Here is a 14335-nt window from a genome sequence, read left to right as displayed (position 1 = left end):
ATTCTGCGTATACGCCAGTGCTGTAGATTAAAGTCAAAGAAATCAATGCATTTCCTTAAAATGTATCATGTTCTTTGGCTTCCAAATACAATACAAGTTTTACCAGCATGCAAGAATTTAATTTATCAACGTAGTACACTTTGCATTCTTGAAGGCTACTGATGCTTTGGCGCCTTTATTCAAGACCAGTACGGTGCCTCCCCACGTTCTTGTCTTGTAATAAAGGGGTCCAGAATTCGATACCCGGTAGAGGCACATAATGGTTCGCTTGATTGATTTGCTTTATTTTACTTCGCTTTTGTGCCACTTTTGGCTAATTTGAGAAAATGGAATGAGTGATATGATGAAATTGAAGAATGGACATTCACAAGCATTCATGCCTAGGTTGGGATTCGAACCCGGTACGCCTGGAGTACACAGTGGTGTGCAGTACCGATTATCCTATGTGTGCATAAAGTGGACTTTTAACAAAAAATCAAGGTCCGTACATTTCTCCTTTTAGATTTACATTCTTGTACTGTCTATGTGCTTGTGGTTCATTTAATCTAATCACCATTTACCCTTATCGTAGGACGTAGACGAAAGTAGTGGTACGTAAAATACAAATGAGATATGATAATGATAATGCTTTAGTTTAAATGTTGAACACAGCTGAAAGCCTTCTACAGCATTATATTGCATATAAACATAATGTTAATATTACTTAATTATTAATATAATGATATCTTCACAGCATAGAACTAACGTAACACATTCTGGATGTGCGACGGTCATAGACCACGAATAGCTACATTCACATCGCGTCTCTTGGGCTCGTGTATTGTATTGTAACCACTTATTTCAAATTCCAACCGCTAGATGGCTCGAGTGTATTGCTTTCTTTCCTGCTGAGTCTTGGACTGGTTAGCATAGCGCGGGGTTCTGGGAATGAGTGTGTTCTTTGTGAATGCCCCTTCGTCAATTTCATATCATAACTCACTCTCATCTTCGAGATTAGCTAAAAGTGGCAGAAAAGCGAAGTAACTTTATCTTCAGGAATAAACCAACCAATCAAATCTTGCTTGTAAGTACTCGTGCCGAATTTCGTTGCGCTTAACTTATGCTCATGACTAGGGAGCGAAAGTTGATGACCTAAAAAATATAGGTATATGACCTATAGAATGTCCTAAAAATGTGTAAAAATGACGTAAAAAATGCAAAAAATGACCAATAAATTTGTTACTTTCAGGATAAAAATTTAAATGAAAAGGAAATTTAAAAAAAATGCAATCTTGCTTTTAAAAAATAGGGAACCAAATGGACTGGTTAAAGTAAAGCCCCTATCACACGGAACTGGATTTCTAGTTGGAATGCCCTAGTTGGCGATGAACTGACTTTCTGGGTAGTAATCATGGCCGCCTGGCTAACTGCTTGACTGGTTTTGAGGAATAGGACATGTTCTAATTGCTACTAAGTTCTTCGACTAGATTCTGTGGAACAGCCAATCAGAGCAAAGTTTGGCCATGTGAAGATAATCTGTGAGTTTGCAAAGTAGCCTTTTTTGTCTGTGGTTTCCGAGTGCATACAGCACGAAAGGCATGTTTACAATTGATAAAGCTAAAATATTCTTCCATACGTGTACAGTAAACGTTGTAAAGTATGTAGTTAATCAGTGCCATTCTTCTGTACCTAAAACCATTTAATGCGATGCGATATTCCTCTCGGTTGAATAGTTATCGTCTTTTAAAAATGTGAAGTGATACGTTCTTTACATCTCACGCGGCCGCCATTATGGGAACGAGAGACTAGCGACAAGTACGGTATAACAAGTACCGTGTGAGGCGAAAACTAGCAAATGGATAGCCAGTCCAGCGTCAACTAGAGCATTCCAACTAGAAATCCAGTTCCGTGTGATAGGGGCTTTAGAGTGGTGTAAGTCACTTTGTTAAAATGAAAAAAAAAAACAGTCTGACTCACAGCACTTTGCTGATCAACACAACAGCTGTTTCCTTTATTGCAAGACCTTAAACTCTCATCTGTTGGGAGTTGAATGAATCTCTGATTTAGTTCACGTTCTCTGTTAACAGATTAACTTATCTCGATCTGGTTTCTATGTCTAAGTGTTTTTGTTTGTTTGTTTTTTTATTTAAAAAAAAAGAAGTGACTTACACCACTGTACCTTTAACTCGTCCGTCCAAATGATACCACATGCACATTCAACTAAAATATACAAGAGAATTTCCAATCGAAACAACCAAATAACATTTAAACAATTTAATTAAAAAAAGTCGTATACACTGAATGAATTGGTCTAAAATGCATTAATTTCCCAGTTTGCCCCAGATGGACACCTAGTGGTAAAATAAAATATGACGAAACAATACATCGAATATTGCGAAAAATGCCGAAAATCGGGGAAAATGGGTTCTAGACGAAGTGTAATATTGTGTATATTTAATGGGCATCGTGTCCGAGATGTCAGAAAAAAGATGACATTTCATCAACTTCCGCTCCATACTCATGACAATTCCATTGCACAATTTATGTGCACATTATGTAAATTCTTCACAACGATTCCGCTTCAGATTTTGTAGTTGCTGACGATTTCGAATCGAATTTTGTTTTATGAAGTATTTCAACACAGTGTATCCCATAATTCCCCGGTCTCATACGTAATGCATTTACATATTACATGATTTGGAAAACACACCTTATCCAATTACCTTGATGTTTTCTCTTTTAAATTTGAAGGTGGGGGAGGGATCCTCTTAAAAGTTACAGTAACACAAACGACTCAACTCTAGGTCACCATGTCGGAAATGACCAGAAAAACCAAAGGATTCAACATTGCCGAGACCTGATTACGGCTGCGGACAAGGATACTAATTCCCTGAAAACCATCGCGACCGGTGACGAAACGTGGTGTTTCCAATGTGAGCCGTTAACAAAACGCCAGACTTCGGTCTGGAAGAGCCAAGGGCCCCCAAAACCCACAAGACGATGCTCATCACGTTCTTCGACTCATGGGTATCATTCATAGATAATTTGTTCCAAATAGGCAGACGGCCACAGGAGAGTTCTACCACAGACAACGCTTCGCAAGTGAATGTTGTCTCGGAATTCGATGACGTCAGGTTTAGCAGCCGAGCTTTGAAATTTAGCAGTGCCATCTCTTGTCTTTTTGTTGCAGAACAAGTGGAAGCAAGATTTCGAGTGGTGCCTCTCAGCGCCTCTCAACGTATTATTCCGGAACTTCTTGCGAAGGGCCGTTCCCAGCAGGAGGTCAGTGCACCGGTTTCCTGCCTTGCTTCCAGATCTGCTTATACCCTTATCCGTCGTTCTACCTTGAGGTTTTGAAGCGTCTGTGGGCACGAATTCGACGGATATGCCCAGAATACCATCAATAGGGAACATTTTGACTGACAGTGCATCAAGTGACCAGTCTGTGGTTGTCCATCATGGTTCTTTTCCTAATTATTATTGTGTGATTCATTACTCTATTTTATTGTGATTTTTTAATATTTTGTTTTACAATTTGAAAGTAAAATTAAACGAAATTGCTCATTTAAACGAGGTCGAGTTACGACATTATCCAGACACACTTGGAGAGAGAGCTTCCACATGCTCTTCTACATGGTCATCAATTTCAGATTCTCCGTAGTCATCATCATCGAAGTCATCATCTTCTCTCAAAATTTGACACAGAAAAGTAGTTCATTCATGGTTTGTCATCTTTTTGAATACCATTTTCCATAAGTGTAGAACAGAAGTTTCGCGTGGAAGGTAACAGGGTGTGACACCAGTGACGTGGCGTGACTTTTTCTAAAGTGTTACCGGCTATCAGTACGACAATTATGCCTGCTAGACGTTATCACCCCCCCCCCCATAAAGAAAACATGTCTTCGAGCTAGATATTTGTTCATTTTGTTCTTGTTTTGCAATCAGCAGTGATTTAGCCACAAACATTCGTAGAATGAACTACCACTCATGAGACAGTTACCACGAATATCCATTGAATAGTGGAAAACCCGTCAATTTTTCATCTGTCTCTGTTTCTTTGCAATGAGGTGCGAAGGGGAAGAAGAAGAACCACTCTTTTACCGGGCCAGTTTGACGTTTGTGTGGTGAGCACTGAGCAGACGACAGAACTCCGCTCCTTTGTGGAAGGGAAACGCCCAGCTGTACGTACTACTGTTGCCAACTCAGTATTTTGGAGCAAGGTTTGTCCAAATCACGAATCACACCAAGGAACTATATTTTCCTCTATTACCTAACTGGTCTCAGTTGTAGTTCAATCCAGCCTTGGCTCTGCAGTCTACCTCTAGTTGCTTCACAGAAATGGTATTCCTATTTTAGGCGGGATTTAGCTCTTTTCTGCCAATCCGATGTGACAACACTGGCTGATCCGGTAGGTATGAACGGCAACAGGGCCCCTTAACAGGCATATGAATAACCCCAAAGTCCTTCCCTGCTCTTTCCTTGCATTGGCGCCCTCTTCTCCCTTGTTGCCTCTTCAGGGTAGCGGAACGGCCTCCCTCTTCGTTTCTGTCGGCTTCAGAAACAAGTCCAAGCAATATCTACTCGACGGCAACGGTGTTCATTAACGTAATAAAGCTCATTACAGAGGAAGATTACGTAATCGTGGTTGAAAATTTTCGCAGGAATATCAACATAACAAAAGAGAAAATTACTCTGTTACCATCGAAATGATATACTTACGTAAGTATGATGAATGTTGGGTCCTTCCAGAACTCATAGGTTGCTCCGAGAGTCCTGACGAACTGGACTGTGACAGATCTGGGCAATGGCTTCAAGTCATCGGCTGAGAACTGGACGATCTTGTGCACATCCTCCACGCTGCAGTCGCGAGGCAGGCATATGCCCATTCGCACGACACGAGTCTGAAATTAGGAGACATTAGGACATCGTTTATATGGGTTAAATCCACAGTTGAATATCTAAAGAATTATGAAGAACCCCATACTACAAACACAAACATGATGGCTGGAGAAAGCAGTCAGGGAGAAGGTTTTCAGATGGAAGTATTAACCCTTTTATTACTGATGAGTAAATTGATTAAGGTCCTCCATCGTGGCGGCGCTGTGCTCAGACTGCGGGTTCAGTCTCTGGCAGTGTTGCCACATGAAGGGAAATTTCCCTTTTGCAGGGAAATTTGGACCGAAATTTTATCTAAAACTGAAAAGGGAATTTCGATAAAAATACCACAATTTCAGGGAAATTTTAAGATATCTGACTCTACATTATCCTTCTTATTTCTGCTCCTTTGAATACAAGCCTGTATTTACTTATATTTCTTTTATGTTTATTGCACGTCGTTTTTCTGTATACCTTCGGATAATTGTAACGATGAGAATTAACGATTTAGTGGATTCTTGACCAGGATTCAAACCTGGGGCATCTGACCAGAAAGCGATGACATGTATGTGAAAATTTTGTTTCATTTTTTATTCATACGAGCTTGGACCAACGGAAATATTACTACTACTACTACTGCTTTTGTTACTACAAATAATACCACTGCTAATAATAATAACAATAATTATTATTATTATTTGTTTGGGTGAAGGGAAAAATTGGTCCAAAAAGGGAAATTTTTCCCCTTGGAAAGGGAAATTGTGCTCTCAGATTGTGGCAACACTGGTTTCTGGGTTCTCGGCCTGTGTATAGGACCGGTGGCAACCCACCATCGTGAGGCAATTGGGGAGCTACGAGTGAGTAGCGTAATCCGTTCTCAGAAATCTCCTATAACGGCTGCGGGTTTGACGTGCTAACCCCACGTCACCCCATTACTGGTTGAAGATCTCCACACCTCTAGGTAGGATTGTGGGAGGGAGACTGGCAGTCGGGGGGGGGGATCAAGGCCTTTCGAGGGCTGTCGAAACACGGGTTATGTTAAGCTAAATTGATTAATGACCATAATGCAATATTTAATTAATTCATTCAATATCCCTTCTGCAGCGGCGGATGAATTAGGTGAAGAGGTAGTAGGAAGAAAATAGGGTAAAAAGAGAAATTTAGATCAATAGTTACACATACTTATTATAAAACGGGGTTTCTTAATTTTAGTGTGTGTTATGTTAGAAACCCCATTTTCTAATCAGTATGTGTAACTATTGATCTAATTTAGTCTATTACCCTATTATCTTCCTATTAGCTCTTTACCTAATTCAGAGCCCTTCTGCTCAAAACATCGCAGTTTCTTCCAATCCCAGGAGAAATCCCAAAACATCAATATAGTTTCCACAAAGAAACAATAGGTGTTTCAATTAACAAAACACATTAGGTCAAGGTTTTTGATAAAAACAAGCAATACAATTAGTAGCATTTCCAAATTTGGTAATCTTGACCATACTCTTCGCAATTAGCCAAAAGTGGCAGAAACGCGAAATAAAGTAAATCAATGTTCTTCTTCTTACCTGTGGAATTGTGGATTCATTCTTCAAGTCTATTTCCACCCTGGCGACAAAGAAGTCCACGCGAAACGGTGGAGAGTCGCTGGACATGTTGTCGTAGCGGAAAGAGTAGCAGAGGAGTTTCGATCCCACCCAGAAGTTATTTCCTGTGAAGAAGCCATGTGGATGGCCCCCGGCATCGTACACTGCAACAAAAGAAAAATAATTATCAACAATAACTCTTTAACCGTACGCACAGCAGACGTTCTCTAGTTATCAGTACGGAGCGGAAGTTGATGACCTAACAAATGTAGGTATATGACCTATAGAATGTCCTAAATAAAAAAAAATAAAAGTGGGGAAAATGACGTAAAAAATGCAAAAAATGAACATTAAATTTGTTAGTTTCAGGTTAAAAATTGAAATGGAAATGAAATTAAGCAAAATGAATCTTGCTCTATAAAAAAAAGCACCAAATAATAGCACATGCACATGCAATTTTAAAACAATTTAATGAAAAACTCGTAAATTGCAATCCTGCAGATATACCTACATATATAGGCCTATGTTCACCTTGGTGAAAAGACTCAAGAATATTACCAAAATGAAAGAAGTGACAAAATATGACGAAACACTGCACCGAATATTGCGAAAAATACCGAAAATTGGGGAAAATGAGCTAATACCTGAAATTTGGCAAAAAATTCAAAACAATTAACTTTAAAATTACCATTTTTGGGTTCTAGACGAAGTGTAATATTATGTATATTTAATGGGCATCGTGTTAGAAATGTCAGAAAAAAGATGACATTTCATCAACTTCCGCTCCCTAGATATAAGTCATAAAACGCATTTCCTGTGGCCGAGTGGTTAGCACATCGCGCTTCGACGCCAAGGGTCCCGGGTTCGAATCCCGGTCGGGCTTGGTTGTTTGTGAATGTCCATTCATCAATTTCATCATTTCATCACTCATCCCCATCTTCGCAAATTAGCCAAGAGGCACAAAACGCGAAGTAAAATAAACTAAATCAATCAATCAATCATTCTTCCTGCTTGACTTAGCGGCCATGATAATAGGCGGCTCGGCAGAATTGCGCTGGTTCCAGCGCACTTTGTGGCAACGTCAACCGTTGCCTAGTTGGAGCGTCACCGACCTCTCTCGGGGGCACTTTTGTGTCATCAATGACCTTTCGGGCAAATGCTGTCGGTTTGTATGACAAGGATTGCAAAGATCAACTCTACAACGAGATCTTCCATTCTATTAAACCTCCGAACACACGGGGTTTTACTCGACGTGGCAGCAGTGTGAACTTCTGCCAACCGCCTAATTTCATGGCCCTACGTTTAGTATGATTTGAATATGATAGCCATCCGCTTCTTCCGTGAAAGAATGATAAACCCACAACATTGCCACCGATGTTTACGGGTTCAAGTCTCGTCTAGGTATGGGTCTTTCTTGTGTGTCCCTTTATCAATCATTCATGTTCCTTGCAGGGTTACCCACAGGAGGGGTAATGGCGTGGATCCCATTATCTAAATTTTTAGGGTGCACTTTTTCCTTAAAATAATATAAAATTCGACATGTAGATATTTTTCTTTAGTACGCTTAAATAAAGTTTACACCTTGGCACCATGATACAATACATGCGATGAGGCAGGGAAAGGGGGAATCAGAATATATTCCCTTAGTAATTCATGTACTGCTTCCACGTCATTATTGCTACCGAGTGCACCATATTTTATCCCTGAGATCATCGTTTCTCAACCTATGGGGCGCGACCCACTGCTGGGTCCCGAGTAGGGACCTGGGTCCTGTGTAGTTTGTTTAAGCAAGCGTAAAATGGGGTTTCTTAAAGTACTCGATGTGAGCAATATATGATTATAAACTGGGTACACACCCCTAAAATTATACCGGCGCCTGCTATGTCCTCGTAGCGTTGCACTGCACTGTACAACCTAACTTGCTACATCAGCAGAGCATGCTGGTTAATCCCAGGGTTCGGGCTGAGATACTGCGTTCCTTCCCCTTGTATCCACAGGTGAAGAAGTCCAATGAAAACCCCTGAGGTTGTTCTCCAGATTCAAGTATTCCACAAGTATGTATTAAACTTTTGAAATAAAAGAAGACCGCAATATGTTCCAATTAACGTTTATTAGAAACACGCACGTATATCGCGTAATATTAAAATACAATTAAAAAGAATTCCGACCGGTACAACGCGAGAGATGCGTAAGCCTAAACTTCAACGCAAAGCACCTCCTGCTTCTCAAAATCTCTCCGCGCAACTGCTAACCGTTCTCTGGAAAAGCGGTTATACCTCCCCACTGACACAGGGTTACCAGACACAATAAATTTTAATGCTAGAAAGTAGTTAAAAGAAAACAGTAATATATTGGAAATGTACATTAATCTGGCACAGTGAATTTTGGTATGTAGTGGCAACAATGCAATCGGAAACGCGTGATCTTCTCACATCACAAGAATTTAAATAAATCAACAATCGCTTTGAAAATATAATAAGAGAAAAGAACGGCGTTTGCCAAAAACATGAAACAACGAATAGATATAAGGAATTTAACTCAGAAATTAATAACTTAGGCTTCACTAACCTGATTGAAATGAAACTTACAAAAATCTATAGAACATTTAAAGGCAAATCAAACTATTGATGTTGAGTATATAAAGAATGCTTAAATTTGCCTCTATTTATACTTGTAGATATATCAGTATATAATGTTAACGATTATAAAGGCGGCCATATTGGAAAATTGGCTGAAGGCATTAATATATTTTTATGAATATATATATGTAAAATACGTGAAACTATAATAAACATGAGGTAATAATATAAAACAACGAAATAATGGCCAACTCGGGGTCATTACACGCCCATGCTTATGGGTCCCATGGAGTGTAATAACCTTCAAGGTGGGTAGGTACCGGGCTGAAGAACGTTGGGAACCATTCCCTTCGATGAAGAAAAGTAAGAATTTAGGACGACAGATCAAGTAAAGTGTTCAGTAAAGCTAAGAATAGAAATAGTGACTTTCAGGAATAGGATAGTAGTAGACACTGTGTTCTACTTATATACTTTATGGATATTTTGACATGATCTGGTGGGACATGCCACTAGCTGTTGGCATAACTTTTTTTTGGGGGGGGGGGCAGAAATGAACTTTGTGCTTAACTTTGGGGCAGAATCGAAAAGTTTCGATCCCATGAACATCCAGGGCTATATTTATAAATAACTGTTACACTTGAGAAATCATAAAAAAGTAATTTTTATTTTTCTGTTGCTCAGGTCGCAGGAGGTTAATAAATCTGGAAATTGGGAGGAGGGGAACTACCCCTCTTGCCCCCGTCAAGTTACGCCTATGCCAGTAGCCTTGGCCGTGTATAGTACAAAGCGATATAAATTATGAAATATAGAAAATTGTTCTATCTTCGACACTTAGCAATAAAGTTCATTAGGTTTTTCACAATCGTAAGCGTAGTAAAGACCTTACGAAATAGAAATACACAGAATATGTAAACACAGTCACAAATGAACTCCTTACTAATCCGAAGAGAGTCTGGACATTGATAAATTCACGGAGACAAACCAAACGCATCCCTTTGGAAGCAACACACAATGGCATTTCAGCTGTTGGTAATGATAGAGCTGAACTATTCAAACATTTCAAAATAATTTTGTTTCAAATGATGTTTTAGATCACCCGCCTATCAAATCTATCTGCTCTCACTCTCCTTCTACCGTCTTTACAGAACCAGGTGAAGTCTTGCAGTTCCTTACCTCCTTTTCTTCTCACCGAGCATCTGGGCCAGACAATATTCCTACTATTTGCCTTCAAAAAACAGCTCACTCGCTAGCTACTACTCTTGCAATGTTATACAATATGTGCTTCTCTGAAGGCTGCTTTCCCACTCAATGGAAGAAAGGAAATATCATTCTTATTTTTAAATCTGGCAATGCAAACGATACTACATGTTACAAACCCATTTCTCTCCTTTACACACTTTCTATTGTCTGTGAAAAGATTCTAAAAAATAGACATCTGAAATTTACATCCCCTTAGCCTACATTAACCCAGCACAACACGGATTTCTTCAAATTCTTCATGCCTTACCAATCTGTCTTCTATGCAATCCTATGCCATAAACGCAATTACTAATCGCAATCAGTTGGATGTTGTGTACTTCGATCTGTCCAAAGCTTTTGATTCAGTGGATCACCATTATTTACTGCATAAATTAGCTAACAGATTTAATATAACTGGAAACACGTTAAAAATAGTGAAAGACTATCTAAGAAATGGACAACAACGTGTTATACTTCCTGGAACTAATTCTAACTGGCTTCCTGTTAGGCCTATATCTGGTGTGCCGCAAGGAAGCGTTCTTAGCCCTCTGCTATTTGTATTATATCTTGATGATCTCACAGATCTCTTTAATTCCCCCATCTCAAGCACAATTCTAATGTTCGCCGATGATTGCAAGATTATGAGAGAAATAAAACAGCCATCAGACATGCGACTTCTCCAAAATGACATAAACAAATTTTCTGACTGGCGTAAGCGATGGAAACTGTCCATAAACTCTTCGAAATGCCCTTACATAACAATTTCATTGAAGCAAAACATTCTTGAAAGTAATTATACACTCACCGACATCCCTCTAGCAAGAGAAGCACAACACCGAGATCTAGGTATCCTCATAGATTCTAAACTAACTTTCGATAATCACATATCAACCATCACAAAAAAGGCAATGCGTATGCTAGGCTTACTTTACAGATTCACCGAAATCCGTAACCCTAAAGTACTTTCCATTTACTTCAAAACTTTTGTGTCCCCCATTCTAGAATACTGTTCACCCATCTGGAACAATGCTGCCCCTTCTCATACCTCCAAGATTGAGCGTGTTCTCGGCTATTTCCTCTCCATCGTTCGATATAGAGCGCCGGCCCTGAGACACCTACCTAAGAGAGATCTGCTTGTAAACTTCAAAAATAAATACTTCAGAATCACGTAGATATGAAATTACTACATAAGATCATTAATGGAAACCTAAGATGCAGCATCCCACTCCACGAACTCTCCCTCAGAGTGCCTAGACACAAAACACGGAGCAAGGAAACTTTCCACACTGCAACTCCAAGACTCTCACTCATTCAACGTTCACTATCTCATAGGCTACCAAATCAGTTCAATGTCATATCAAACCAAACCGATATATTCAGTTCATATCCATCTTTTATCACCAACATAGAAAAAAATGTATATAAGTAATGCTTTTGTGAAACACATCTGTTTACCTTGGAACTATCTTGACGTGTTTATGTTTATATTTATATTTTGTTTATTTTATTTTATGTTGTTTCGTGTGTTCATTTTAACACTAGTGTACTGTTTTCCTGTTGTTTCGTTCTGGTTTAAAATGGCTTCTGCTGTACTGGAAATTTCAATAAATAAATAAATAAATCACTCTACTGCTGCTGTGTAAAACATCGTGTAGAGAACTTAGTACATAATGTAAGTAAAATACATTTAAGATAATAAATACACACACACGCACATCAATTAATAGATTTCTGCCTTCTAGACGTGTTTTGTTTCTTCATCAATCAGCATGTCAGGTGAACCGTGGTTGCATCAACACTTTTTCGAATATGGTGTAAGTGACGAATCATCTCTACACAAAAACACCAAATTTTCAATACAGCGTAGCATAAAATAAGAATAGGTCAAGGAGAGTTTAGAGGTTTCTTGACAGGAAAATTTACATGTACGTGACTAGCCTGCCTGGTTCTTCACTGTTGTCTGCTTCTAAAAAAGAAAGCGGCATTAACTTGTGACACATTTACTTTTGGGCGTATCACATGACGAAGTGGACAAGGGTTCCGGAAGAAGGAAATAGGAAGACGAAGGAAAAATGTGACCAATGAGGATGAGCGGATATATGGAGAGAGAGAGAGTGAGCAAGAGGAAACCGGAAGCCAGGAAAAGATGTCCTTTCGTTTGTTATTGAATTGCCTTTACGGATACCCTGCGGTGTCTTCCATGTGACATCAAATCTTCTAATATACATCCAGTGATGTGCCGTAGACTATAAGTTTACGTCTACATGCGTTGTCTACACGTAATCTACGTGTAGATTACATTGGGTTGTAGTTTACATAGACTACGTAGACAATCTAAAGTGCATTAAAATTTATTTTCAAGGGTTTCATGAAAAGAAAGTGACATTTTCAACTATATTGGTTCTTAACGAACTGAAAAGAATCTATTTACAACAAAATTTATCTTCTCTTCTATTATCAACTATGGAAGAAGATAAATAGTATGCAAAAGAAACAACAGATGGCAGTCGTGAGGCAAACTTAGTCTTTTCCCCATAAAACACTAGAATATTTCCTATCTTAGGTTTTTTCCTAGGTGAGAAATTGTTCGAATTTGGAAGGGAACAACATATGGAAAGTTCTCCTCACACATCAGCAACTAATACGCAGTATAATTCTCTTTTAATTCCACGGCGCCCTTTGCTGAGTTATCACCTTTCGCCATGTTGTTTACATAGTTTACGTAATCTACGTGTATAAAATAGTCTACGTGTAGAATGTAGACTATCGTTGTTTACGCGTAGACGCACATCACTGTATACATCACCTCTTTTAGGCGAGTCAGGAGTGGAATTTTCCTTCACGATCACGAGAAACTGAGGCAATGCAGAGAGTGACTTGATGCCTGTGCATAATCTTTAAATAAAGGTAATCCTTCTCGCATACAATTTCGGCAATAAATATTTGCCAGCAGATTAAATGTAGAGCCCGGAAGTTCAGGCATTATAATGTGGAAATAGACACCAAGGGCAAAAATAGGCAGAATAAACTGAAAAAAATGGCAAATTCCTAGTCACTCACATCTATAATTTCACAAAAAGTTATAATTAGACCTCGGTTTTTAGGTTTTTTACCTATTTTTCCTTTGCAGGTAAATAAGAAATAAAAGGTTACATCAGCGTTTCATTAAAAAACGCAACAACTGATGAAGTTTTATAGTGCCTAAAATTACCTATTTTGCTTGTTAGAACCTGTTATAGGTTTATGCGCCTAAATTAAATATTTCTTTTAGATTTTTATGTATTTTTTTAAGGTTTTTACAGGATTTTTATATCTCACAGAGATATTTACTCGGTTTAGTGAAGAAACAATTCAATGATTGTCGTGTTTGGACCGTGTTTCTGTCGATTTTCCTCCCTCCAAGTCTATGTTGTTCAAGGCTCTAAACAAAACAAAATGTCTGGCGCCACTGCTGTCTGCACGGTCCAAAGTGTAAACCTCTGATCCACATACTTTTGGTGCTTTCTAGCATTCGAATTTGCACCATTGACTAAGCATCTGTTGAAAGACATTTTCAGCATACAAGATGATCCTCACAGATAAAAGACGGGGTTTTGTCTCAGGATAACGTGGAAAATATTGTTATGTACTGTGCAGGAAATTATACATAATTCATTTATCATATCTATAAGTAACTTTTGCTAACGGTACAAGTATTAGTATTACAATAATTAGTGGATCATTTAGAAAATGATGCATAGAAATGAAAATTTGGTTGCTATTTGATGGTTACATATATCTATTAAAATTTCTCACGGTTGCTTTGAAATTTTGCTTTTAACAATTGTACTTAATTAGTATTTTTCAGGGTCTTTGAACCATTTTAAGTTTTGGGTACCTACTTCAGGATTTTTTAGTCTAATTTAATATTTTTAGGAACCTAAAAGTATATTTTTTGAACCTAAAAATCCGAGGTTTAGTTATAATCTAAATGGAAATAACATATTTACTTTCCTTTGTCGCTTTAATTGCAGAAAACCACAAGGTGTTTTTAAGTTCTCGACATTCATAGATGTCTGTCAGAAATAACCCTTTTTTCATTAA

The 14335-nt window shown here is 38.5% G+C and overlaps 1 protein-coding gene across 1 annotated transcript in view; it reads right to left on the bottom strand.

The window, feature by feature from the left end:
- Positions 1–14335, bottom strand: part of LOC145981469 (nose resistant to fluoxetine protein 6-like) — a 146937-nt gene that overhangs the window by 60239 nt on the left and 72363 nt on the right. The window contains exons 2-3 of the mRNA XM_083114700.1: positions 6417–6598; positions 4699–4880 (exon numbers count right to left, since the gene is read on the bottom strand). Of these exons, the coding sequence (XP_082970826.1) occupies positions 4699–4880; positions 6417–6598 (364 nt within the window). The remainder of the gene's footprint in view (positions 1–4698; positions 4881–6416; positions 6599–14335) is intronic.

The sequence above is a fragment of the Lepisma saccharinum genome, chromosome 29 (assembly GCF_977018435.1).
Source record: "Lepisma saccharinum chromosome 29, izLepSacc3.1, whole genome shotgun sequence".
NCBI classification, from domain to species: Eukaryota; Metazoa; Arthropoda; class Insecta; order Zygentoma; family Lepismatidae; genus Lepisma; species Lepisma saccharinum.
This window is presented reverse-complemented; position numbering and strand designations above follow the sequence as displayed.